Raw genomic sequence first — 26,945 nt, 5'->3', positions numbered from 1 at the left:
TTCTACAGTTTGATCAAGCACCATGTCCGTACGCAAAAAGCACGATAATTTTGAGAGCACAAAAAGTGGCGCAACTGTAACAGATGTTTTAAATGTTTCTGGCTCCAGCTTGTCCCATACTTGTTTATGAGTTGGATTCCGCTGAATAACTGCTGACTGGAATATCGCCAGTCTTAGAAAAACAGACTCTCTCCTTCCACCTAGTGGCTACTTAAAACACTGATGGTCTGAATGAGAGGACGTCTTGCTCAAACAAGAGACGGATTTGTAGAGCGATTTCTGTACAAATCAAAGCAGATGCTTTGAAATGAAAAGCTCCCAAAACCACAGTACTTCTGAATCAGTACTATGGATTTCATTCGGGTTTAGCTGCCAGTTCTTAACGTCTTCCTTTTAATTTAACTAAAACTTATGAATAAACTGACCTTCTCATTTCATAAATAATGCGATGGCTTTAATGAATGGAAAAAAAGACCATTGGCTCAGATAAAAGCCATAACAAGGGATTTTAAATTCTAAACTCTCTATTTTTTAATTTTTATTAATACACCAGTGGGTTACAGGCTAAAGGTGTTTAATATACTGTATGTGACGATATAAAAAATCAGTCCTGTCTGCAAGCTTCATCCTGCAGAGAAAGAAATGGAATATCTTATATTTAGGACTATATTGTGGATCCTATTCCTACTCAGTGTGAAAAAGCAATAGATGCAATGCTAATTCTCGCACACCATAATGTACTAAATGAACATTTGAACAGAATCAAATCTCTTTTGCTGACGAGACTCCAGGAATAACCCTCATCGGATCAGCATGAGAAAAACCTTCAAGGCTGTACTGAGAGGAAAAACTAATACCAGTAAGCAAATAACAAGGCCTTCTTTTGTGCTAATACATATTGTGGTTTGTAACAAACTAGTGGGATTCGTATTAAATTACGAGAAGCCAAATACTGCTACTGTGTCTCAATACGATCCATGCAGGTCTTTTCTGTCTCTTTATGTTGGAATGAGCTCGTTGCCAGAGATAAGTAATTGATCTATTTACGCGGCAACTAGACGACTCTATCCCTTATTCATATCCTTAAACTGATAATGCTTTAAAGACATTGAAGGTCCACTAAATTCCGTTAGTAATCCTAATCCCTTAGTTTAGGGTAAGTAAATAACAGCCCTAAATAACAGAATTGAGAATAGACCCCCAGTGATGTGCAATTACAAATTATAGTTGTCTTTGCATAAAAATGCACAATAGCTTACTTCTTCGGGGTTTTGAAGTGCCTTAACATTATGTGCAGCCTAACAGTTGAGCAAAAAAAAATCACTTCAGTTAACGCTAGCATTAGTTGCTCAAGTACCAAACCGAAGATGCAGATGGGTTTTAAATCGCTTGGGAAAGAGCGCTACATTCACACTGGTCGAAAATATTTATCGCCCACCTCCCTAACTTTGACCCTACACGTGTATCAAGCTTCACTCCCCACTACGGAAGCCCGGATGTGCCAGTTCCGTTTTGTCGTTTTTTTTTTGTTGCTGCTGCGATCAGCCCAACCGACTGGGAACCGACAATGATGTCTGAGCAGGAGGCTGTGAAATGCTCAAGTGCCCGAAACCGAGGAGGTGTACAGAGGGTAGAAGGCAAACTTCGGGCCAGTGTGGAAAAGGGGGATTACTATGAAGCCCATCAAATGTATCGTACTTTATTCTTTAGGTAAGTGTCAGCCATGTGCACAAAAAATAAAAAAGTGTTGTAAAATACAATACAGACAAGCGTTGAAGGCCTTGGTTTCCAGATCTTTCTTTCAACCTAACAATCCCCTTTATGCTCCTCCTACCTCCCCGTGTGATTGGTTGGTCGCGGGTGCGGTTCCGGTTTTTGAGGTCGGTTCTGATCTCTGATTGGGCGAGACTCATGTTCATCAACTGATAGCTGTCATTTAGGTTGGTTTTACAGACTAACATTAAGTAAGGGAAAGGGCTTTTTTTTTAAGTCAACGCTACTATTTTGTATTATCGTCCCGCAGTCACATATTATATTTTTAAATCGCAGGCACGCTATTGTTGTTTCTTTCGTTTTGAATCTTGTGGTTTGCTCGGTTGTCTAGTGATCTCGGAATTGCGACCGACACACAAGTCTTCAGCAGAGAGAGAAAAAGACCCCCCAGCAGCAACGTAAACTGCAAAAGACATAAAAAATAATAAACGAGGAAAACAGAGGAGAATATATCTTTAGATCTATCAATATTATGATCAGCGGGCAAAACTAAAAGAAAAACCGTATGCTGACAAGCTGCAGATTGCGATGCAGAAGCAACACTGTAATCCCCTTGTGCTCGGTCTAATACAGGGGGTATTGATGTATTCAGTGTAACAGTGACACTTCTGACACATTAAAACACCGAAAACAGAGCCCCCTTTTCTGAGTGCTCATCCTAGATTACTGCGGGCACCAACGAGTCACCTGTGTGCGGTTACTAAAAACGGGCCCACAATATACCTGAGGAATGAAGGCATTAGGCAAAACAACAAAGTTATAGTTGCAAAGATAACATATTTAGCAGGAAATTAAGGATCGAGGTTTGTGACTTCTGTCAGACAGAACGTTAAAATCGAAAGGCTTCTTGTAACGCTGCGAAGGGCTGGATTAGCAAGCCTGAATAATTATGTAACTGTATCCTACTGCAATGCTGTGGATCAGGGGTGCCCAGCCAGGGTGCAGAGCCTCAGTCCACTTAGGGTGCCTGCAAGTTATTGATCAGTTAAGCAACTACTCAGTTTCGATAAATAAAGAGATCTCTGGTCATCAAGGGATGAAGGGCACTCAAGAGTCTGGTCCCAAATGATCCCAGATGATCTTTAAATTGCATTGTTAATCAAATCACTTGCTTATCTGATCACATTGAAATTGCTCCAAGCCTTTAGAAATTGATAACCTATAAAATCTGCTGGTTTGGGTTTCTCCAGGACCAGGGTTGGAGACCATTGCAAGGTGCATCCTGACAGTTCATTAGACTGGTATGATATCTACTCTGTGAAAGGAAAGGGGCTTTTTTCATTGTACACCGTTATATATATATAACAGTAGTTTACTATAGAGATCAGCATGATTAAGAATTCCAATGTACATGTACATATAGCAGTGAACTCCTCTACTCTACTATAGTAATAGTATTTTGCTATATATTAGTAAAATGGCTGTTGTTGTTGTTTTTTAATACAGCCATGCAGTCTGTATGATTCCAATGTTGGTACCTAAGAATAAGTGCTCAAGAATATTGGACTCAATATTTGTCACGCTAATTGGAAACTTAATTTTAACCCTGCTGATTAGGACGTCCTTCATATTTTTACTAGTTTGGCTGACAGAGTTGTCAATTAATGTGAATCTTTATCCTACAGAAGCTGTGAGATTCACCTCCTCTTGGTGCATGTGTTTGGTGGTTTTGTGTGGTTTTGCACAGGTGGTCTGTGAATCTTGACTGCCTTAGGTAACCTAGTCTAATGCTGAATTCCTGTCATAATTACTGATGTTCATTGTTTTGGAAGTTCTCCAACAAATGCAAAAGTATACATCTGCTCGATTATGTAGGTTAAGATCAGACCAAAAAAGTGTGCTCATCTACAATAACGGGCAGAAGGACAGCATAATTAACATCATTTTGCATCAATTCAGATTGCATTATGGTTTTAGATTAAGGATAGTGGTCATTGTTTAACAGACTAGCACTCACAGACATGTTGTCAAGTAGTTCATCTTTTTGCCTATTGTGTCCTTATCTGTCTGCTTTTAGTTTTTGGTCCAAATTGTAATCTGAAAAATGTAGTATTTGTATTCTGCACTTTAAGTCATTGCAGAATGTGGGGAAGAAGAGCAATTAAAAAAATCTGTAATGTACACAATCTATTTAACTCTCTACAGGTTGGGCTAGGCTAAAAAAATGGAGAACATAATGACAGGACTGCACTTCTTCACATCCTCAAGCTTCATGAGTGAATGTTTCTCTGGTTGTTACTTAATACTCTGGAGGGCAGAGCCCTGGGCTTGGGCACTGGAGGACTCTGTCCAATATACGATAACAGTGTCATGGTAATGAGCAACTGACTAAATGTTGACAAATGTTGTCCGTTTACATATATTGTACATTTAAGACTAAATTATGGTGATTGGCATCATGTAAATATTTCTGATACACTCATTTTATTTTTCCTCCATGCAGGTATATGTCACAAGGCAAACATGCAGAAGCGAGAGAGCTAATGTATTCAGGAGCCTTGCTCTTCTTCAGTTATAACCAGGTACTTAGCTACAGAGGTTTGCTCAGTTCTTGTTCATTGCTTTACCTCCTGTAGTATTCTATCCACCTGCTGCTTCCAAAGGTGCCAAGCTACACTGTTATTGGTTCTTGATCAGTGTTGTTTTACGGGGCTCTGTATTGACCCTTGGATGACAGACTGAAGAAGAGGTTGGGGATTGTTGGAAATTGAGGGTAAAGTCAGCTCTTATGCCCCTTAAAATTGGTCCTTACAGGGCAGTGCTTTCTAGTTTTGCAGGGTGGGTCTTAAATTTTGTCCCAGTATCTTTAACTGAGGAGAGCTGTAATCCAGCACAAGTCACATACTGTATGTCTCAACATAAATCCAGCCCCTAGAGGACTGAAGGGTACTTGATCCCAGATGAGCTGTAAATTGAAATTGTTCCAAGTATTGGAAATGATTTAACGGTGACCTAATAAGGGTAGCTTTTTCCAAAAGAAATGTGTTTTTAACCTCTATGCATGTAAATTGTGGAATTTAAAGTAATTATTTTGATGCAAAGTCTCTTATTACAGCTGAATTTGTGTCAACTAGTGGGAACATAGGAGATGGTAAAATAGTGGGTTACTGCTTCATGCCATTCAGAAGGAAGTGAGTTTGGCCGGAGTGCAGGTGCAAATATGAGCAGTTTATACCATCTGCGTGGTCCCAGGTTCCTCGGAATAAAATGGCTCACTGCTGCAGAGGATCCTCCAACCAGTTGTAATTTTTCATTGTGTTCTGGAGCTGGGGGGGGGGGTAGCAGATTTCCAGGAAGATCATGCAGTTGTATTTCTTTTTTTCCATCCACAGCAGAACAGCGCAGCAGACCTCTCAATGCTGGTGTTGGAGTCACTGGAAAAATCAGACACAAAGGTAGCAGATGAAATTTTAGGTGAGTGGAGTTAGTTTTGTCTGACTTCTTGATTAAATTAACTGAAATTAAGAGTCCCAATGTGTTTTGTATTCAAGCATAGAACATATTTGTTTATTATCAGTGTAAGACTTTCACCGGCATCTTGATGTTTTTTCCCCTGATGAACAGTTCACATGCTCTTCACTGTCTGTATAACTGTCTGACAGTACTGTTGCCACACAGTAGCCTGATCTGGTCAGACCTCTGGGGACAAGCAGGCACTGTGGTGGGAGACTGCTGAGGAAAACTTTGCTCTAAGAGGTGTTGGTAAACCTAGAGTAGGGTTGTTAACCCCATGTCCTCACCAAATTAGACTCTGATAATTTGCACAGTCTTGCATACCTGACATTCCCCATTAATTCAACTAGATAAGCAATCACTCGCATCCCGATCTGATCTGCACATAATGGCTACTGTGTGTCGCACAGACAGGTGCTGTATGGCACTGGAGGATGAAGTGGTTCTCTCCTGTTCAGTATCTAAAATGCTTTAAGATCTTTTTAGATATAAAGGCTCTGCTTGGAGAGCTGTGAGCAAGGACCTTTACCCAGATTGCTTCAGCAAATTATACAAATTGAATTGGTTACCATCTGTATTAAAATATTATATTGTAAAATCACTTTGGCTACCTATGTCATTTAAATGAATAGAATTAATGGTGGATGATAATAGGTTTATATAAGATATATATATACAGTATATATGTACACCTAGCTCCTCCTCCCAGGCTCAATACAAAGCATGGTTTCTATTATAATATGTTTTCTTTCTTTTCCTGTGTAACTTCTACTTGGGGACCTTGTCTCGGGTCTGTTTCTGTTCTCTCCTTGCTTACTTTCTGGCAGCTCAAAGCCTCCTGTTCAGACTGTGCATGCAGATCCAACAGCCTGTCAGCCTTGTATCCTCCAGCTGTACACTCCTACTCCACCCACTGCCGAAGATCTCTCATCTTTTTTTCTTATTCTGCATTCTTGCTGTTCAAGCACATTCTATTTGCAACCTTTTATCTTCAGCACAGTGGTTGCCCAAAATTATTTTGCTGTGTTTTAGTGTGTGGCCTATTTTATTCAATTTAACCTGCAATCTCATACACTATACTACATCATAGCCTTGTAAAAGTTTTCACCCCTTATCATTTGTCACATCTTGATTAATTATTGTTTAATTTCTACCTGTTAGTAAAGGCTTCATCAACAATACGAATGTGTTTAGAGACAGGTGTCCCTTTGCAATGGATGAGCTTCAGCAAATATAATTTAATAGAGAATCATTCAGAGATTTTGTCAGGAGAAAATCTGTCTGAAACCTATAGGAGTTAGAGAATACCTTGGTTGATGCTTGGATTAATGTACTAACTGGTTTAAGAAGAAACCGGAACATTGGTTGATACTGTACAAACCAACATCATCAACATGCACCCAATGCGCAAATCTTATTGAGTATCATGCCAATACACCCACACAAGGAAGGAGCCACTGTCAGGGCTGACCAAAGCCAAAGCTGTAGAGATTGGTCAGGAAGGATCAAATCTTGGTTTAAGAGTAACAACCAGCCACGTTTTCAGTGTGGCTAGAATTAACCAGAGAGGAAATAAAGGTTGAAACCAGGAGGGCTGTGTGGCTAAGGTACAGAATGGCTTGACTGTATTCTTCATTATTCTCATACTGCGTGAGCCTGCGAGGAATAAAGACTGACACAATGAGCTGACAGGGTCAGCGGCTAATTTTTCCAATCGTAGCAATGTAATATAATAATCACAAGAATGAGATTCGGGATGTATCAGTTTCCCCACTGGACATTGGCATAATATTGTGTTGGCTTTGCAGAGCACTTGGCGAAGCTGTTCAGTCTGATGGACCCGAACTCCCCAGAGCGAGTTGCGTTTGTGTCCAGAGCCCTGAAGTGGTCCAGTGGCGGGTCTGGCAAGCTGGGGCATCCCAGGCTGCACCAGCTGCTCGCTGTCACGCTGTGGAAAGGTATTGCCAAGACACAGACTGGACGCCGGCTTCTGAAAGAGACATCCTCTTCCAGATTTCAGTAGGCTGTAAAGGCACAGGCTTTATAGCAGCCAGAATGCACTTTATTGAAGAAAGTTTTGCATAATATGTACAATAATACTTTTCTGAATTCACTACCCAAATGATCATGTATGCAGGTCATGTCTTAAGTTCTTAAGTGGAATTCACTGTACTGCTGCTAATGTCAGAATTCTTTGTGAAAATTATTTAAAGGTAATAAAGACTCCATTTGTGATTGCATTTTTCCTAGACATCATTCACAGGTTCATTACTTTGCATTCCTTTCTTTGAAATAAATACCAGTTAAAGATGGTATTTATTTCCATTTCTAACTGAAATTTCAGAGGCCAATATTTAAAAAGGATACTGCATCACGACCCAACCACAGCTTGATCACAATTATCACAATAGCATTATCAGGTTTTACAGCATTAAAGAAATAACACTGTCTTCATTTTTCTTCGCAAGCCACCCAGAATACGTACGGTCTCTGTCGTTGTTTTTTTTTCCATTTCTTAATTGTTCCGTCTGAATCGGCATTCCCAACCAGCAACTACTGTACTATATAAATACTAGTCTTGGGGTTTATGCGTTTTGTTTTTCTGCGCAGAACAAAACTACAGCGAATCCCGCTACCACTTCCTGCACTCCTCTGACGGCGAGGGCTGTGCCAAGATGCTGGTGGAGTACTCGGCGTCGCGGGGGTATCGCAGCGAGGTGGACATGTTTGTGGCCCAGGCCGTCTTACAGTGAGCTCCTCCCCCGAGCCTCGTCATCCGCGCCTCCGTGGCGTCGGGATTGGAGATCTGTCGGGTTTAATTGACTTCTAAACCCGAAGTGGGAAACTGCTTTCTCCTCAGGCCTGCTTTCACCATGGATTAGGGTCTTATCAGTAATTCAGAGGAATAGTTTAAGTCTCGAATTGCATTGGTAGCACAGTTTCAAGCAGGGAGCTATTTTGTTTGTTAAAATGTCCGACAGGGTTTACTGGAGTTTTTATATACCTGCGTTAATCTTTTTTAATATTTTTTATATGTAATTAAACGTGAAAAGCTAAATGGGGAAAAAAGTCAAATAAAATAAAGCAGGTACTTTGTTGGCAGTAAATTTAAAGTTGGTAGAGGGTGGGAATCTGACATTTTGGTAGTACCATGCAGAGCTTAGATACGGAACATGCTAAAGAACATATTTACCCTTACAGAAATGGCTGTTTGCTCTAATTACATTACTATAAAATTGAATGTTCTGTTTTTATGTACCCCCTAGGTTTTTGTGTTTAAAAAATAAAAGCAGCGCCTCCGTGGTCTTCACCACATACACACAGAAACACCCTTCAATAGAGAGGGGCCCTCCCTTTGTACAGCCCTTGTTAAATTTCATCTGGTTCCTGTTACTTGCAGTGGATGGGTAAGTCCACTCTGAAATGAGCCCTCTTTTACAATAATATAAAACATAAGACCAGTAATGTAATCTGCTTCTTATATGCCAGATATGAATCCCCCTACATAAGCAGCGACGAATTTTGGAAGAGCTGTTTGGGTTTGCAGTTTGCTTTTATTGTCTTCTCTGTTAAGAATCAACTGTTTTCAGAGCTGTCACTGCAACACATCCGTCTTGCATCTAAACATAAAAGACCCTAAGGTCGGCCAAATATGGCATATTTTCTCACAGTGAATGCTGATTCTCACTGGGGGTGAAAGTCGGTTGTAGAGTTATAGTGTATGAAGATTGATTTGATATTATTTACATTGCAAATGCTTGTGTTCTGTCTCTGTTCCAGGGGTAAACTAACCGTTTTTACAGTGTTATGTGAACAGTATCAGCCATCATTGAAAAGGGATCCTATGTACAATGAGGTATGGCACTGGATGGTTCCTGAAAAACATGTATATTGCTTTCAGTTATTTAAAATCACCATTATTATGATATATGCAGTATATATCATTATTACATGATGCCTAATGAGACAACTGAATGGTATGCTGTTAGATTTAAAAGGTGAAGGATATTCTAAATTGCTAAACACTCACATTTAAGATAAACAGGTTAGAAAAGTAAATTAACAAACCTTATATACAGTATGTAAGAGGGTGATCTTTATACTATTTTGTATAAAAATGTAAATAAAAAGAAACACTGCTTATGGCACAATTCACCAGTTGGGTTATAATCGCTTGTGTGGCATATACATCCATGAAATACTAATTCTAAACTTTTTACAAGACAAACATCTACAAGCAAAGTACAATGCTATTTTGAAATAAATCTACAGAAGTCTATAATTTAATGTATAATATACTTTTTTATTTTCTCACATATAAAAGCCCATTTAAATGATGTTTCTTAAGGATTTACTGCCACCCTGTACTTGCTTTAAAATCTGGCTGATTTCCATAGTGATTTTTACATTTCTCTGTCTTCCAGAATGGAATGACCTGCTTGCCATTCCTGCACAGTCAAGGAATTAAATCAGTTTAATTGTCTTTATCCCTGGATTTTGTGTTTACTTGAACAGCCATCTTTGGCATCAAACATCAGTGGGAAGCATTTTACAATCCATATCACACTGTAACTGGGCAAAACAGCAGTTCCAATTAATAACATGCTGTTTTTGACAACTGAATAACTTTATTTTGTTTTTGAATTTCTTGCCTTTATTACAGTATCTTGACCGAATAGGACAGCTCTTCTTCGGAGTTCCTCCCAAGCAGTCGTCATCATATGGTGGATTGTTAGGTAAGGGAGTCCCTCTGTAGAATGGGATTTGGGGATGCGCTAGGTAGAGGTGGTGAGGAAACGTTTAACTTCGTTCATTTTCTCAAACCTTTATAAAACAGTTTGTATATTGCATGTGCAAATAATCCATATAATCAAAAAAGGATCTCATTACTGGTACTGTAACATGATGTGCTTGTGTTAGTTTTATTTGTCATAAAATTATTGTTTGGTTTCAGTTTTTCACATGACAGCTTGAATAGTCCTTTTAGGTTACAGTATGATGAAGAAAAAAAGGGACAACAGATCCAAATGTTAACTTTTAAAGAAAAGTCACTTAGACAGTTGTCATTATTTGTGCAGAGCCATTGATATTGGCACGCTTTAGTCATTTTTATTAGTTTAAGTTCACAAAGATTCTCATGTTTGTTTTCCCTTTAGCGACGATGACTAATTAATGATTGATTACAGCTGATCAATCGGGATGGACACTTAATAAATAAACACTTAGGACTGAGGGTCCCAGATATGACTGCCGATAGAGAGTGTAGGAAGTCAGAAATGAAATACATTGTGCGACTGACCGAAAGTCTTGAGTATTGACCTCAAATTCTTCCATTTCCCTTCTTCCAGGTAACCTGCTCAACAGCTTGATGGGGGCTGGAGAGGAGGAAGGGGATGAAGCCCAGGAGGACAGCAGCCCTATTGAGCTGGACTAAAGCAGGGCTGTGCTGGAGGGGTTAAGGCTGCATGGATCAGACAGGTTACTCTAATAAAAACAAGGCCATTCCAGGCTGGCTTCACTGCATCTGGAAGAAAGGACTGGTGTTTTTGTTTTTTTAGCTTGTGGGCTTGAATGACTGGCAGTTAGTGTATCTGGGACTTGGACACCTGACATGAGAGGAAAACTGCATAAATAAAAAATCATCGGGGGAGATGTTGGTGGTGGGTCTCCCTTCACAATCTGGAAAAAAAAATTGTCGGTTTATGTTATTTTGCGTGTGGAAGAGAACACCTGTACACATACAGACCTGACGTTTCTGCAGTTCTGTTTTAGGACTGATCTACGGTTGGGGTTTGCTCATATGAAAAAGCTTAAATGTTTTTGGAATCCCATAGATCCACAGGCTGATTGTGAAGTCAGCCTTTGTTTTGCAAAAACTATTCTGTTGCAATAAAGAGTTTGGGTGTGATTGTGGTGAAAGTACAATTATCTTGAACTTAGTGGCACTGCTAGATGTTTGGTTACTTTAAAAAAATATATCTTTTTGATTACGTTTATTCTAGTAGATGATCCAGTGAAATGGGGTTTTGAAAAATTCTGACAGCACAGCAGAAATTTCAATACTGATTTGTCTTTATTTATAACTGTTCTTTTAAAATCACTGTCCTCGTGATGTGAGGAAAAGGTCTGTGTTTTCAACAGATAAATCATTCGTCTTGCTCCTTTAATTTGGAAATTCCGTCTTTTCTAAACCCAGCCAGTTCGTAGTCGGAATTGTGGCTGTAATTCTGCGCTGCTCCGGTATTACACTGTACACGATCCATCCACCCGACTGGAGGCACAGCACGTCTCTTGTAGACACTGCGGTGGCTGTGTTGCTGGAAGCTGACATGGCCCTCTCCAGCCCCAGCTAACACCCACTCTGACCCATACCTACTGTGCCACAGAAGGCTCTCGAGTTCACCCAGGCTTGAGCTGGCAGTGCCTGGGTCGTTGTCCTCCACCTGTGCTCTGAGCAAGCAGCTTTGTTGATCAGGGCCCCAGTGACAAAGAAAAACTGTTTAGTTCACATTCATCAATGACGTTGCTTAGCAGTGATGTTTCTTTATCCAACACATTTCTGCACTTTCATTTTACATGGTGATCTCTGACACCTGAATGATAATTCACATGTATAATTCATTCATGTAGGCTACAAAACTGGCAGTACTTTTTAGTCTATAAGATGTGGTAGCCTTATACTGTATATGTTAGGTGTAAAATACTGCCAAAACTTTTGGTTTGAAATCAAAGGTATATTTTCCTTTTCACTGTTAATGTGTGCATGTACTACTCTAAAATATATTTGTATAAAAGCACTGGGGCCAGGATTTTCACACTGGTAAAATTATTAGAAAACTCCATTACACACATTATTTTGATTTGTCATGCATGGCATCCAATCACTGTAAGCTGACATCTTGAAAGATTATAAAGAAAAGAAATTTTATTAACTGGACAGTTCTGTTCATGACTCCATTATGTCACACTTGACATCAGTTTTAAAACCGTATGAGAAAAGCCTCCTTTAACTTCAAATAGAAGTTAAAATGTGTAACATTATTGAAAAGCATAATAAATCATAAAGATACAGGTATCTAGGATATCTCCACAGCGTTTTGAACACATTTGAGTGACTAACAGTATGTGCTGGATCCTACTAATGCCTTTCTAACTTCCTTGCAAATTAATTGAAATTGGTTAGGGTCATTTGGATTATTGATTTTTCTTTAGGTCAAGTATCTTACTGGCATTCCTTTTGAGAAGAAATCATTTGAAAGCTTTATTTTTTTTTAAATGGAACCTGAGTTTGAGAAGTTGTACAGTAAGTTTAAGTATGTCATAGAGTCACAATGCGTCAAACACAAGTTGCATTAAATGTTGAATGTTCTAATATTCTGTGTAGTGTTGGGAAAATCGAGGGCCCCTTTCTGATCGCAGTGTTATATTGACTTAAAACAACCAAGCCTGCCAAAAGACACACTAGAGTTGTTTAAAAATGATCACGAAAATGATCTGTTCCCAAATCTATGCGTTGCAATGAGTTTAATGACCATTTTTGTTGAAAAGGTGGCCCTTTTTGAGCCATGTCTGCAACCAAGCGTTCACAATGTCTAGAACACGAAATGGCTCTGGCCCTGCCGACAGCACTGTCCTCTGCAGGGAGCCCTGAGCTGAAGAATCTCCCATTCTTACTGTGACAGTATCACTGACATTGAGCCTTGACATGCTGTTACTACATGTTTGCATTTAAGGAGGGTAAACTTTTTTTTTATTTTTAAACTATTGATAACACTACATCGCATTCTCGTTACTGGAAACAAAGATAAAACTATTTCATTTCACCCTCTCACCTCCCCCAAGGTGCCAGTGACATACGCTCCAATAATTGGTGTCAAATAAAATATTTCTTTTACTACTGCGTAGGCGTTACGATATAGTGTTTGACCATTTTAAAGGATAACTGGGCTACTCCTGTCTGATAGTGTGCTCCTTTTTTGATAGTGTCAAGCATCTTCTAGCCAGTTTGAACATTGTTTTCTAAACAGGACGTACTCCAGTTTAATGCTGTACCCCCAAAAAGTGAAATGCGTACCTTATGGAGAGATTTCAAATAATTGTCTGTTTTGTGTGCTTCCTTATCCAGTGTCATATTTGCGAATCATGTCATCATGCAGTAGTTTCGAAGATACATGTGCCAGTGCATGTGTGATGAGCAATACAGTCAAGTGTCTGACTGCTATGAGACATCGATACTCCACATCACCTGTTGTCTGGCGGCCTCAGCCATAGCTTTTCCTGCTGATCTTTAAGAGAATCAAATACATACCCTGTGAGTATGTAGAATGTAATGAGTTCAGACTTAAGTTCTGTTTCAGTTTCCCCTGAATATAATGTTTATTTGGCCCTATGCCTTGCAGCTATTTTATTGCTTTCAGAAGACACCGTGATTAAACAATATAAACTTTTTTTTGTTTTTCCAAGAGGAATTGTTCTTTTTTCTTAAACACTAGTTAATGAACTTACTCTGTAAAGCAGACCATCGTATTTTGAACATGGACTAGGCTTAAATTATTTTTTAATCTGCTGTAATACCAACCAGTGTGTGGCGTGAACAGGTGACAGGAAATCTTTTATATGTTTTCAAAAGCAGTGTTCATATTTATAACTGGCTTACGTTTAAATCCATTTTTTTTTGTTGTTTAATATTCTATTAAACTCCTATTTTGTCTAAACTGTCAAAAGATTTTTTTCGTGCTTATGTTTTATATACGTGCTGCAAAATTGAGAGCCTTAGAAAAGGAAAATAAAGATGGAAATATGACTTTTCTGAGGATTATCATTTTATTACATCCATCCATTTTCTGAAGCACTAAAGCACCTGGAGGAAACTCATGTGAACACAGGGAGAACATATAAACTCCACACAGACAGCACCCCATGTCCAGAATTGAACCCAGGGCCTCAGTAATTGAACCCCAGTGGCAGACAGTAATGCTAACCACTGCGCCATTTATTTATGCTATCCATTTATTTAAAAATGTGCATACAAAGATTTCAAAACGTTGAATCCTAATAACCACAAAAATACATCTCAGTTTTGCACACCTGGCGTTATTTTCATGCATTTAGTATCAAGAGAAAACATTGATCTTTGAGCAGGTTTTTTTAATGTGAATACATAGCAAATTACTTCAAGAAACACAAAGCTGAGCGGAACCAATTCTTTTTCGTTGGCATTTTGAGAAGACGCTGAGGCAGTGAAGGAGAAGTCGTCCAGTCTGAAGTGGGACTCAGGCACTGTACACGCTTTAGCTAACAGAAAGTTCATATATGGAACATTTTCAGGTACAGACAAGATTTTTTTTTTACTTTTCAACAATACCAGAAGACCCCGGGACCTGGATTCCACCGAATGTGGATTCACTGAATCCTGGCCTTTCCGTGCTTGAGCAAGAGCCCCAGCCAGCAGCAGGGGGGACCTTCAGCAATCCCCCGGACCAGACCCCGAAGACCAATGAGCTCACGTGTGCTGGGAGACTGCGAGACTGTCTTGATACAGCTCACAAATACACACTGCAAGGCAGGCGAGAGCTTCAGGGCAGCGGTCTCGCTCAAATTACAACGTCCGGCCCAGAGGGCAGCCTTTCCAGTGAAGGAACCTGTGCCTGTGTTGTGTGTGCAGGATGAGACCAGCTGGGGTGTGTCAGGAGTTCAGAATTAAGTTATTGTTTTGTGCATTCCCAGCTGGCCTACGTTTCTCTGAGGTCTCTCGAGTGGAGGTGTAACTCGTGTATCCTACGCTTGATTCGGCAACATCAAAGGGAATAAATGTCTTGGCTAATTAGGATTCTTGGTTATTTGCCCAAGGGTAACCTCAGTGCCTACCTTTCTGAGCCTCTTTACACCGTGTATGGTAAGAAACTGTTCCTGACCAATCATAAATGTATGTTTTTGTGTGAAAATCTTGCTCATCTTCGAGAATAAAACCCTGTTGCTATGAACAAGAGGCGAGCTGCTAGCCACATCTGTCCTCCTATCCTTGTAGCAAGAAAGAAATCTCCAGCTTGATTTAGCAGAGTCGAGTGCTTTACGGAGAGGGGGTCCAGCACCAGGCTCAGGGGGACCTCTTGGTCTTCAGACCCCACCGGAAGGTTGCTGAGGTTGAGTGAGACCAGCTATGGTGTGTGCTGTGCCCAGCTGCGTTGTCGGGGGGCTCTCCATCAAGCCCAAGCAGAGAGAAGTCCAAGCTGCTCCCGCAGAACCAGGAAGTCTGGCAGTCCAGTCCACCTCCAGGCCTGTGAGGTCTCCCTAGGGGGGAACTGGAATGGGGTGGTGTACTTCTGCCACTTCTGTTATTTGCCCCTTTTAAATTTTAAACCGTTTATTTTTTTCGGCAGAAAGAAGGAAAAATAATTTAAAAGAGTAGAAATACACATTCTATACACATTCATTTTGTGGAAATGCCATTATATTATTATTATTATTATTGTATTCAATAATATTTAAATATTTAGACAATTAAATCATTAATAGGGCTGGCGCCACCGTTGTCCTTGCAGCTCAGCAGTTGGTTCGTCAGCCCGGGATTTCACGTGGATAGCAGTGGGAAATGACTCGTGTGGCAATCCTAACTGCAGTCAGGTGACGGGCATTCCTGAAGGACTATAAATAAACAGATCAGGCCGTGCAGTAGTAGCCTGCGTTTAGGCTCGGTAAGGTAATAGGTTCCCTTTCTCGACTGCTGCCGTGTCAGCGACGCTGAAAAAGCCGAAGGTTTCTTTTTCCTTCCTCGGCTGCGTCTTACTGGCCAAACGGGATCAGCCGGGATAAAATAGGGTTGTTCGAGTAGCAATGCATTCGTTTGCGTTAGGAAACCATGTGAGATCGAGGTCTCGATTGCATGAGGAATAAGGAGAAAACCGCAGACCAATGAGAGACGGAAATCTCTCCCGGTGTACTGAAGCCAGAGTTCTCTCCCTGAGAGATCCAGCAGTAGGGGAGTTCATGGGCTCTGCGGTTTTTTTTAAAAAACGCCTTCAGTAAAGAAAGCAATTCTAGTAGCTTTCCTTTTGACTGATCGAGTCGGGCATGTTGTTCTGATTTGCTGTTCCCGAGCTCGGAGGACGAAAGGAAGGATTCCTCAATTTCTTTAGGATTTCTAAACTGTCAAGCCTAGAAACGCATATAAAAAAAAAAAAGCTACTATCATCTTATAATGTAACGACGCTTGAATCTTTCTTCAATCTCGACTAGCGTTTTAATGCGAATTTCCAACAAGAGGAGCTTGATCTACCCTCATTATAGGGGGTATCGCTGGTCGTAGAAAGTTTGTTTTGGTGTACAATTAAACGAGTTGGCTCTCTTATCTTCTATTATAGAGCTTGGAGAATAGTTATTGCATTCGACTCTTCGCCAGTAGACATTTAACAATCCTAAACTGTGAAGCGCTCAAGATGTAAATGGAGAGCTAAGCGTGAAGGATGCGGCTTCACTATTTGTGCACCCTCAGAAGAGGGGTGACCTTGCCATGAGACCCTCCTGGACTTCACTGCAGTGAAGCGCTGGAGAGGGGAAAAGTCGGACCAAACAAATTTGTCTCTAAAAGTGATTGGAATCGAATATACAGCCTCCCAGTAAACAAAACCAAGACTTTAATCAGATTTGCGTTTATGCAGTGATTTTGCGTTCCCATTTTGGGGAGACGCGCTCTGTAGAAGCTTAAAACAAACGACATTTAAACCAGCTTTTTTTTTTCCTCCTGTTGAACTACTCGTAGTTCTGTTTTCTAGTGCTTCTTTAGATAATTAAATAACTGGAGAGCAGGGACAGGCTTCTTATTTGTGGTTCCTTTTAAAAATAAAAGTGCCCCAAAACATATTACAGGGGAAAATGCTGGACAGGGTATGGTTACATTTTTGGCAAAACAACTTGTGCATCCTCAAGAGTGGGTGGATTGCACTATTAACACCCACAGCAAAGCAAACTACTGCTCTCATTCAGTTTTGCATCCTTGCTAACAGGTTTTCTTTTATATCCCTTCTGACACTAGCAGATTTGTCAGTGCTGTACAGGGGGAGCCTTATTTATCATTAAACAAACTTGTGCTTCTCCCCCCAAAATAGGCAAAATCTCATCTATTAGCCATGGGTCTGTAGTAAGTCGCCTTGGTTTAATTGGATTTGTGTCTTTACAAATGTTGCTGGTGTTTGCGGATCACCTCCTGTTGCCCGACTGCCACCTCCCTGGGCCATGCCGGACAGGGGGGTAAACTCGCTCACCCCTGTTCTGATAATTGGGAAGTGAAAATACATTACTGGTGTCTTTACATCACAAACTGCTATTCTCTTTATTCAGATCAACTTTTCAACAGACAATTACTCAAACATCATCTACTGCTGCCCTGCATATCTAGGGTATTACCCTTTGGGTACAAATGCTGCACAGGGGGGAGGGAGAAAATGTCTTTGAACTGCAGGAACCCTCTGGGAGTCCACAGCTGGCAGCTAGTGGGGACTCTCTTTACAAACTGATCTCCAAAACCTTGTGGAACAGAAAACTTAGTCTGCTGTAAGTTACAGCCTCTCAGTGGGCCAGGTTTTATTTGGTATGAAGGTCAAGGCTCCACATTCACTGCTGTGAATTCGACTAAAGGATTCTGTATAATACTGAACTTGCCCATTGAGGGAGCGGAAGTTTAAATCTCTCTCTCTGGATTGGGGAGTGAAGACAATACAGGTGACCGTGGAGATCGCAGACAGGGCTTGAATGATCCTCCTCTTCGAGGAACAGCTGTGGAATAAAAGGGGAAAAATAATTTCTGGTAACTTTTCCTTGAAAGAAACATAAGACTGATTATGCTAATGTATCACTGTGTATAATTATTTCAGATTCATAACTAACACAAGGGCACAAAGCTATTTGGAAATGGGATTTAAATTCCTTACAGGAGATGAGGTACTGTGTAAGACTGGACTGTACCTTGTCTGAATGAAAAGTTTGAAACTGATATGTAAAGGGGTACTCACAGAATTCTGGGTCTATTACGTATGGTATGTACACAGCTCCATCAGAGGACTTGGGCCAGAAGCACTGTGGACCCCTGGGACAGATCAGAGCGCTCCTCTGGTTGGAGTAGGCAATATCTGTAAATCTGATGGAGTGGCTTGATGTGAAGGGCATTGCTGGAACAAAAACAGAAGGAAGAGTCCATTAAATTCTCTCAATTTAATTAGAGACTGAGGTTTCCTGTCATGAGACATGTAGACCGTTCCTTTGAAGTTGAAGAAATGAGCTATAATGTGCATTTTTACACAACTGAAACTGCTGTGTATTTGCTACAGACATCAGAACCAGTTGTTAAATTTTAATTTGTTTGTCTTTACTTTTTCAATATTGGTGGTCTTCTCTTCATGAGAGCATTTTAACATGCACTAGTTTTTGCCATTTAAGTCACATTTAAGCAATTAAGTGCCACCAGACTGAGTAAGTAAAAGTACCCTATATGAGGTGCTTTAAAGTCGCATATCCCTGTAAGTCTACCATCTAAAATGCCATTTAATTAATACATCCATTAAATCACTTGAGACAGAGTTGACATTAATAATCACTTCCATGGCAGAAACTTCATCACCTGAGACAACAGGGCACAAGAACATATTAGTTTATTCCAAATCCCAAGAGATGGAGTGCAGAGAAATTGTTTGGAGTAAAGTGCAATACACTTGAGAATACCAGCTTGAATGCTGTAGGTTAATTCAGCTCAGACATTATCTTGTCAATTCAACTTTATTTGTCATACTTACACAGGTGCATAGTATAGTGAAAAGTGTTTCTCATTAGTCACTCCGGTGCAGTATATAAATAGAACAGAAGACAAGACAATAGTAACACAATAATAGTGTAATAACAGTGTAATCAAAACTGTGCAAATATGCAAACAGAAAAAAAGAATACAACAGGACAAAAACAGTGCAAAAATAATATGGTGATTGATAAATATTACAAGTACAATTTTGGCTTACATTCAGTGGTCGTGTATGTAGTGGTGTTGGAGTACAGTCATTGTGGGTACAGGAAGAAGTGAGGAGAGATCATAGTATGATGGGAGGGAGTGGGGGCGTCACAAGCTTGACGGCTCCGTCTTATCAGTCTGTTATACAGTGTGAACCATCACAACAGGAGCTACAAAACCCACCAGGCAGAGAGGGGAGAATTTGTCACTTTTTAGTATGTATTACTTTAATCAATGTGTCAATTTTTTTCTTTCTATTTATGGACCCCAAACTGGAAACAATTTTGATCAATCCAGGTCAGCACTGCTATCCTCATCACTAACAAAGGTTTATACTGTACATGGTTTCTCCTTTATTGAAACATGTACTGTACATTTGGGCAGTTTTCACACTAACCTAGTGTGAACACAAGAGCTCACAGATGCAGATTCCTAACACTAACAGTACACAACCCTATCACATACCCTAATATACCCATGATACTCAATTAATGAATGTTCCCCAACTTATAAAAAGGACAGCTGCAATAGACTAATATGTTATGTGTTTTAGTATGTTTAGCTCATCACAGGCCTGTAGTTCACTTGTCTTTGTTTTTTTTTTCTCATTTGTCCTCTTTCTCGAAGACAGTCAATCACTGCCTTTATCCTCTGTTTGGACAGTCTCTGTAACCTAAAAGACAGGATCAATACTTCAGCTTGATTGATAAAATTCCCCAAGTAGCACCACTTACGGGCACTGGAGAGGCAGAAATCTGGAAAACTGGGAGGAGGACAATGATCCAGACGAGGAGCTCCATGTCTGAGCGGATCTGAGCAGCAGTGAAGGTGCTGGGATGGGAGTTCAGCAGCAGTCTGGCTGGAGGTGAGAGCTGGAGGTGTACAGTGTCCCAGGGTGAGAAGTGAAAGCCCTTATATAACCTCAGAGAGCCCCAGTTGCGTCACCTCTGGCTTTTGGGCCTGGGAATGGGAATACTGACCTGGTAGGAAAAACAGGAATGGTTAAAACATGTAGGAATGCAGGCAGGCGACAAGAGCAAGAGTGTCAATTCTGAATTCGCACCACAGTCCCCCACCCAGTTCTGAAAGATTGACCATGGATCCTTTCATAGCTCTGGAGAAATGTGATTTGGGTTCCATCTAATATGAAGCCTGTAAAAAAAAAAAAAATAAATAAATAAATAAAATAAATAAAAAAATACAGTGGTGGCTACTGCCCACTACTTCAACAAACTTCTCAAAGTGCAGATATTTCATGTCTGTGGAAAAAATATCAAACAAAGTTTGTAAAACCAACTTTGTGTGATGCTTTCCCTGAAATAGTTTTACTGAAAGAAGTTAGACTTTTTTTGGTATAAATGAACATCTTTAATTGACTGAAATGAGTCTCTAATATGGCTTCCCCCACAAACGTGTTGTAAACGTCTCCTCATGTCCTGCTCTTTAACTGTTCAAGCAAGGTGGATAAACTTGTTTGAGAGAAGATAAAAGTTAGGCCTTAGTTTAGACAGATTCTCTACTGTCATTTCATTAATACTCACTGATGTTCATGCTATCAAACTGATTAAATCATTTGTGCAAATCTTTGGAAGGCTCATTATTCATTTAAATGCAGGTAACTTAAAACAACTGACATAATTGACAATGTATTCTTATTGTTGAAATTATACCCTTTAGTTAAATTCATCACAATCTCAATACTAACACAATATTTTTTAAATGATCTTCCAGTCAGTTTTAGCATTTACCTGCACTTATAGAGAACCTTTAAAATCCTGTTCTCTCTCAATGCTGTGGAACTATGTGTCCAAGTGGCTGCCTTGCTTTCTCACTGCATGAGGACTGACCCTGAAACAACCCCATGCTTAGACCAGGTGCAGCCAATTAGCCATTGTATTGACACCTGAGAAGAATAACTGTGTCCTCAGCACTGGGTTCAATGATTCCTCAAGGCAGCTTCTTTAACAGCTTTGAAATGTAGAAATGCATCCTAGTTTCGTAAATTGAGAGAGAAGAGAGAAGAAAAACCTCTCTGGAGAGAACTCAAGCCTGCCTTGAGAGTAGAGAAGAGATGTTTTGCTCAGGAAATTGTGTAAGACCTCTAATTACGACAAAGACAAACGTTTGCCTTTTTCTTTGAACTTTTCAATCAGTCCAAAATTTGAACATTTCTTTCAGGAGACAGTTACTAATAAAATAATGGTCAAAACTGTCCTTGGTTTCTCAATAACTGGCACGAAGGGCTACTGTTTGTTTAGGAGATAATGTGTACACATGGGGAATTTTTTTTTTGGACACACTCTGGTGCTTGTTTTAAAACTTTCTCAAAACGGCACTCCCAAAGTGAGTTCACATTGGAATTTTCTATCATAAGATCCAGTTTCTGGTAAAAAATGAGGATTGCAGCAACAAGGAATTTCTGGAACCACTTGCAACACCTTGAAACGAGAGTATAAAAGGGTTTCCTACGTCCGTTTCCAGCACCACAACGGAGACTACTCACTCTCTAAGCCATGGTGTTGCTGTACTTTGCTGCTGTTTTCAGCATAGCGGCTCTGAGCTCTGCAGCTCCTCTGCAGTGTAACGGAACAGTGAAGCCCTTGATAATCGAGGATCCCACTGAGGTGAGCTGCTGAAGCTGGAGTAGATATAGAGAGACTGAAATGTTCCATCATATTAGACCTGTTGCTTGGGATTAACGGAACAAATAATGCTATTAACTCAAGCTTTGAACAATAATTGTGGGATATCAATTTTCAACTGGTAATTTAAAAACTTTGAATGAAAGCAGAATACAGTACATTTTGATGAGCTGTAGACCTGAATGCGAACCTCAATTTAAAATACCCTCTCTAACGCTTTGTTAAATTTTATAACATTCTTTTCTCCAATAATAGGTTTTATTTAGAGTGCTTTAAATCCAAATATGAAACATATGACTTATTGTTTTATTTAGGCTGATGTTTCAGTCAATGTTTTGGGGGCTGAAAAAAGGATAATGTCCCAACTACAGCAGAACATTAATTCACAAGTCAGGCCTCAAAGGAAATCATACTGAATATTGGGAAAAAAAATCACAGAGACTCGCTGGACAACTGTTAAAATAAAGTTTTACATAACATGCTTTGTAGGTCAGGGTGTAATGTTGTAATTTAGAATTGACTGTCTTATACTAAGTACTATTTCTTTTTTTTTTTTTTGCCTGCACATAGATCTTTGGAAAATGGTTTCTGCTTGCAGCAGCTACAGATTATAAGATCTACCAGGACATGCTGAAGGACCTGCAGAGCTCCTGGATAGAGCTCTCACCTTTAACTGCCAATACAACGGTTTTGAATCAGGGTTACAAGATGTAAGTAGGTTTGCACTGTCCACTGTAAATGTTTTGTGATGACTTGCCAGAGGCACAGGCTGGGCTATATTCATATGGCATAGTATGTCACTCTACAACTCTAGAGTTCTGGGTTTGATTCCATTTTGGGGAGTCTGTGTAACTTTATACATGTGCCTCATGTTGGCATGGCTGTCCTGAGTGAACTCTTTTCCACCCCCCAGAGACGTGCAGGTTAGACTTGATTAGCTGTTCAAAATTTCCCTCCCTCTCCAGAAGGAGGTTCAAGCAGAGTATAGTGGGTTTTTCCTAGTACAAGCAGGCTCTAGAGGAATAAAGGAGCACAGGTGTTCTATGCATGCTCTGCACAGGTGTATGCTGTTCAATCTAAACAGTTCTTATTTTCTGATTACAGGAACACGTGCATTTGGACATCTACAGTTATGAACATGATAAACAACAGTGGGGTTCTAACCTTCGAATGTATGTACTACCTGTTTGCAAATATTCTGGGGGGAGAGGAGGTATTAAGCATTAAGTCCTAGTTAACATAATTACTTCTATCCCACTACAGTTCTTTACAAACTGTACACTTCAAAATATCAATATTCTAATAGTAGAGAAGAGAGGTCAGAGTGTGTATATATATAAATAAAAAGTGGTCTTCTAAAGTATGTTGCAGCTTCTTCACTTATCTCCCTGGAGGCGTTCACCATCTTTAACATAAATCATAGGATTTCCAAAGAAACCAACAGCAAGCATCAGTAACAAGGGGCCGAATTAAATGATTCTCTTTAGGGAAAGAGAATAGTAGGGATTCCTAGTCATGGCCCTCATTATGCCTGTCATTTCATGCCAAATAAGCCTGTTGGAAAAACTTACAGCTCCCTCTCCTCCCAAATAAATGAATATAGTTTGTTGTTTTGAGTTTCTACTCTGGAATACCAGAGTAATCTTCTCACTTGACTCCAGGTTTCAAAATGCTTTTTATGTGATTGTTAAAGGACGGGTTGTTCATGGGGGGGACCTGAAATGGAAAGTAAAATCCTTTGTTCTGATTTTGTTGAAGTGCTTGGCAACACCACTGGCACAGTCATGGAGACCTGCCCCGAATGCCTGCTGCTATACTTCACCAGCAGAGAGGGAGAGCACCTGGCTCACTCCTTCTATATTTTTGGTAAGTTCTCCTATCGTTTCATCACAGATAATGTGTTACTGTACAAAACCATGACAAGAATAAGACAGCAGTGAAATTTTGGAAGGCCTCCTCATGACGCCCAAGTAGGCATTGACAACTACAAAGTGCCAAAACCATGGAAGTGCCTTTAGTGCAGGAGAAGACTAGATGGGTCAAATGGCCTCCTCTCTCGTCATCTGGCTGATATTTAGTTTTGTCCAATGATCTCAGCCTGCCTTCTTTCCAGGAACTATAGTATATCAGCTCAAAGGTTGTAACTCTTTGGGTAAAGAAATAGCAGATGTTCTTGGGTTTTAACTCCACTTCAATTTTATTTAAAACCAAAGCTGGGCATAAATGTACACGAGCCATTATAATGCTCTTGTTATGCTCCTACAAATTACAGAGTTGTGAAATTATTTTCTGGTTACCTCTGCATAAGCTTGCTTTGTGTTAATATGGTTAAATATTTATAATGTATATTTGTTTTTAGCTAGATCCCGAGAGCTTCGTTTAGAATACAGGGAAGAGTACCTGAAGCAGTTGTATTGCCTGGGATTGCCTCCTCCATCTTACTTTGACCTGGACAAAGGTGAGTTTTCAGTACTGGCACTACACTACAGGGCACTATTATACGCAGGGTGGCTCAGTGGTGAGTATGGTTGCCATGCAGCACTGGGGCCCCAGGTTCGATTCCAGACCTGGGGTGTTACCTGCTTGGAGTTTGTGTGTTCTCCCTGGTTTCCTCTTGGTGCTCTGGTCTCTACCAGTTTCCTGGTAGGCTAATTGGCCTCTGGAAAAATTGGCCCTATGTACAGTATGAATGCATGCATTTCTGTGTCTAACTTGCAAGGGACTGGTGTTCTGTCCATAGTGTATCCTGTTTGTTGAGCGAGGCTCTAGTTCCCTGCAACCTAGAATTGGAAAAATTATACACTACTTGGTACAATTATAGTATAGTTGAGAAGTACATACTGTATAATGGATAGAATTTGAGTTACAGCCCTGTGAACTGTCCTTACAGGGACAACATTCCCTTGAGAATTATTTTTCATCTCTTGCAAAAGCAGGGACTGAGTCAGACCTTGGTGATGCTCTCAAACAAGGTGCTAGTGATTTGTAACCCCTACTGGACCAGAAGGCACTGAAACCCTCAAGTACCTCAATCTAAGGGATACTAATATGGTGTACTATTCCCCATCATCATCATACAATATGTTCATTCTCACTCAGTATACAACTACAGACAGTATTTTAGTAGTATAGTGCTTCTTTCACAGCCACCTGTCTTTAGTAAGCTGTTACTCACACAGATGAATGTAATTTTGTTGAGTTCACTTTGCTAACTGAAGTGACCACCTTTTATTCTCTTCCCCAGAGCTATGTCCTGACAAGAAAAACGCTTCATCCACGGATGTCTCAAAACTGGACAAAGACTAACTTAAACTCTGTAAAACCTTCCTAGCTACACAAATAAACAATACAAATAGGTCTCATCTGCTAATGTTTTGTAAGTGATGGGTGATCCTTTTCATGCCATTTAACATTTACATATCAGCAAACCTGTTCTCTTAACTGCGCTGTGTGAGGTCATTTCCTCGTTGAAGCAGTGTTACCACGAGAGCTTTACCAAGAGATACCTGCTTCGTGCTACACGAAAGACACACTTCCCTAAACACATTTGGAATTGAAGCTTTAAGTAAAACCTGTAATTAGAGGAAAGAATTATAAATTTGAACAAAGCATTAGAGAAGGTGTTTTAAATTGAGTTTTGCACTCAGTCTAAACCTCAGTCTACTGTATACTGCTTAATTAAAATGCCTAAAAAATTACCAGTTGAAAATTTAGTATTGCACATATTTACTGTTCAAAGCTCAAGCTCACAACATTGTTCCATTTAACTTCAGTATCTCTACATCTGCTTCAGCTATCACTTCTGCTGCTTCAGCAGCTCACCCCACTGGGATCCTCGATTTATCAAGGGCTTCACTGTTCTGTCACACTGCAGAAGGGCTGCAGAGCTCAGAGCCGCTATGCTGAAAACAGCAGCAAAGTACAGCAACACCATGGCTTAGAGAGTGAGTAGTCTCCGTTGTGGTGCTGGAAACGGACGTAGGAAACCCTTTTCTACTCTTGTTTCAAGGTGTTGCAAGTGGTTCCAGAAATTCCTTGTTGCTGCAATCCTCATTTTTTACCAGAAACTGGATCTTATGATAAATTCCAATGTGAACTCACTTTGGGAGTGCTGTTTTGAGAAAGTTTTAAAACAAGCACCAGAGTGTCTTCAAAAGAAAAATTCCCCATGTGTACACATTATCTCCTAAACAAACAGTAGCCCCTCGTGCCAGTTATTGAGAAACCAAGGACAGTTTTGACCATTATTTTATTAGTAACTGTTTCCTGAAAGAAATGTTCAAATTTTGGACTGATTGAAAAGTTCAAAGAAAAAGGCAAACGTTTGTCTTTGTCGTAATTAGAGGTCTTACACAATTTTCTGAGCAAAACATCTCTCTACTCTCAAGGCAGGCTTGAGTTCTCTCCAGAGAGGTTTTTCTTCTCTTCTCTGTTGTCCGTTTTAGTGTCAGTCCAGGCAAACTCTAACTGGCCCAGTCAATCAATATAAATGTTAGATCTCAGGAAAGTGAAATCAATACAGCACCAAGGCGAGAAGTCGAGGCTGTAGAATTACAAGGGCCTCTGGCTGAGGTGATGAAATATAAGGTGTGGAGCTGAGAAAGTAACTCCTCACTTCTGAAGGACAGGACTGACTTCACGATATTGTCTGTGATACAGCTCGTGAAAGCCTGGCTAAAAAAGGATATGAGGTTTCTGACTACTGATCTGATTCTGGTATTTAAAGTTTGAGGAATAAAACGTACACAATTGTGTAGCAGAGCTGCGTCTGTCTTATGATACTTCTATCTGGTTTCCAATTGTAGTCGTTTTCAAATGGAAACACATTCTGTATCTGATTCCATGAACTGAGTAGGCTCTCATGTATTGGGCTTGCTGTAGAGGCTTATTGGTGACAGGCACCAGAAGGATTGTGGATACCCTCGAACCTGGGACAACTGGCCAATCTGTCTCAACAGACCTCTCCCCTTAAAGAAACAGCTGTGACTGTGCAGCTCATGCTTGCTTGGATCAGAAAAGAAATTGGATACAGAGAAAGCACAAAGGCCCATATGAGTGGCCTTGTGTCCAGAGCAGAACCAGAC

General features: G+C 40.1%; 2 protein-coding genes across 3 annotated transcripts; both read left to right on the top strand.

Annotated features, from left to right (window-relative positions):
* Window positions 1–1,511: 1,511 nt before the first annotated feature.
* get4 (guided entry of tail-anchored proteins factor 4) lies at window positions 1,512–14,026 on the top strand. Of its 2 annotated transcripts, none has more exons than XM_088936625.1 (9): window positions 1,512–1,710; window positions 4,217–4,295; window positions 5,106–5,187; window positions 7,035–7,184; window positions 7,837–7,975; window positions 8,493–8,633; window positions 9,007–9,082; window positions 9,890–9,962; window positions 10,575–14,026. In XM_088936625.1, exons 1-9 carry the CDS (start codon window positions 1,568–1,570, stop codon window positions 10,658–10,660), a joined length of 969 nt encoding a protein of 322 aa, XP_088792751.1. In that variant the 5' UTR covers window positions 1,512–1,567; the 3' UTR covers window positions 10,661–14,026. The 2 variants fall into 2 exon arrangements, with proteins under 2 accessions (XP_088792751.1, XP_088792752.1); XM_088936626.1 differs by having other exon boundaries at window positions 1,525–1,710; window positions 5,109–5,187.
* Window positions 14,027–21,543: 7,517 nt separating this feature from the next.
* Window positions 21,544–25,218, top strand: LOC148818722 (uncharacterized). Its single transcript, XM_088936885.1, has 6 exons — window positions 21,544–21,843; window positions 22,432–22,571; window positions 22,966–23,033; window positions 23,620–23,727; window positions 24,221–24,319; window positions 25,106–25,218. Exons 1-6 carry the CDS (start codon window positions 21,733–21,735, stop codon window positions 25,165–25,167), a joined length of 588 nt encoding a protein of 195 aa, XP_088793011.1. The 5' UTR covers window positions 21,544–21,732; the 3' UTR covers window positions 25,168–25,218.
* Window positions 25,219–26,945: the final 1,727 nt, after the last annotated feature.

Source organism: Atractosteus spatula, chromosome 18 (assembly GCF_055471065.1).
Source record: "Atractosteus spatula isolate fAtrSpa1 chromosome 18, fAtrSpa1.hap1, whole genome shotgun sequence".
Classification (NCBI taxonomy): domain Eukaryota; kingdom Metazoa; phylum Chordata; class Actinopteri; order Semionotiformes; family Lepisosteidae; genus Atractosteus; species Atractosteus spatula.
The sequence above is the reverse complement of the archived record's forward strand: the minus strand, read 5'-3'. Positions and strand labels throughout refer to the sequence as shown.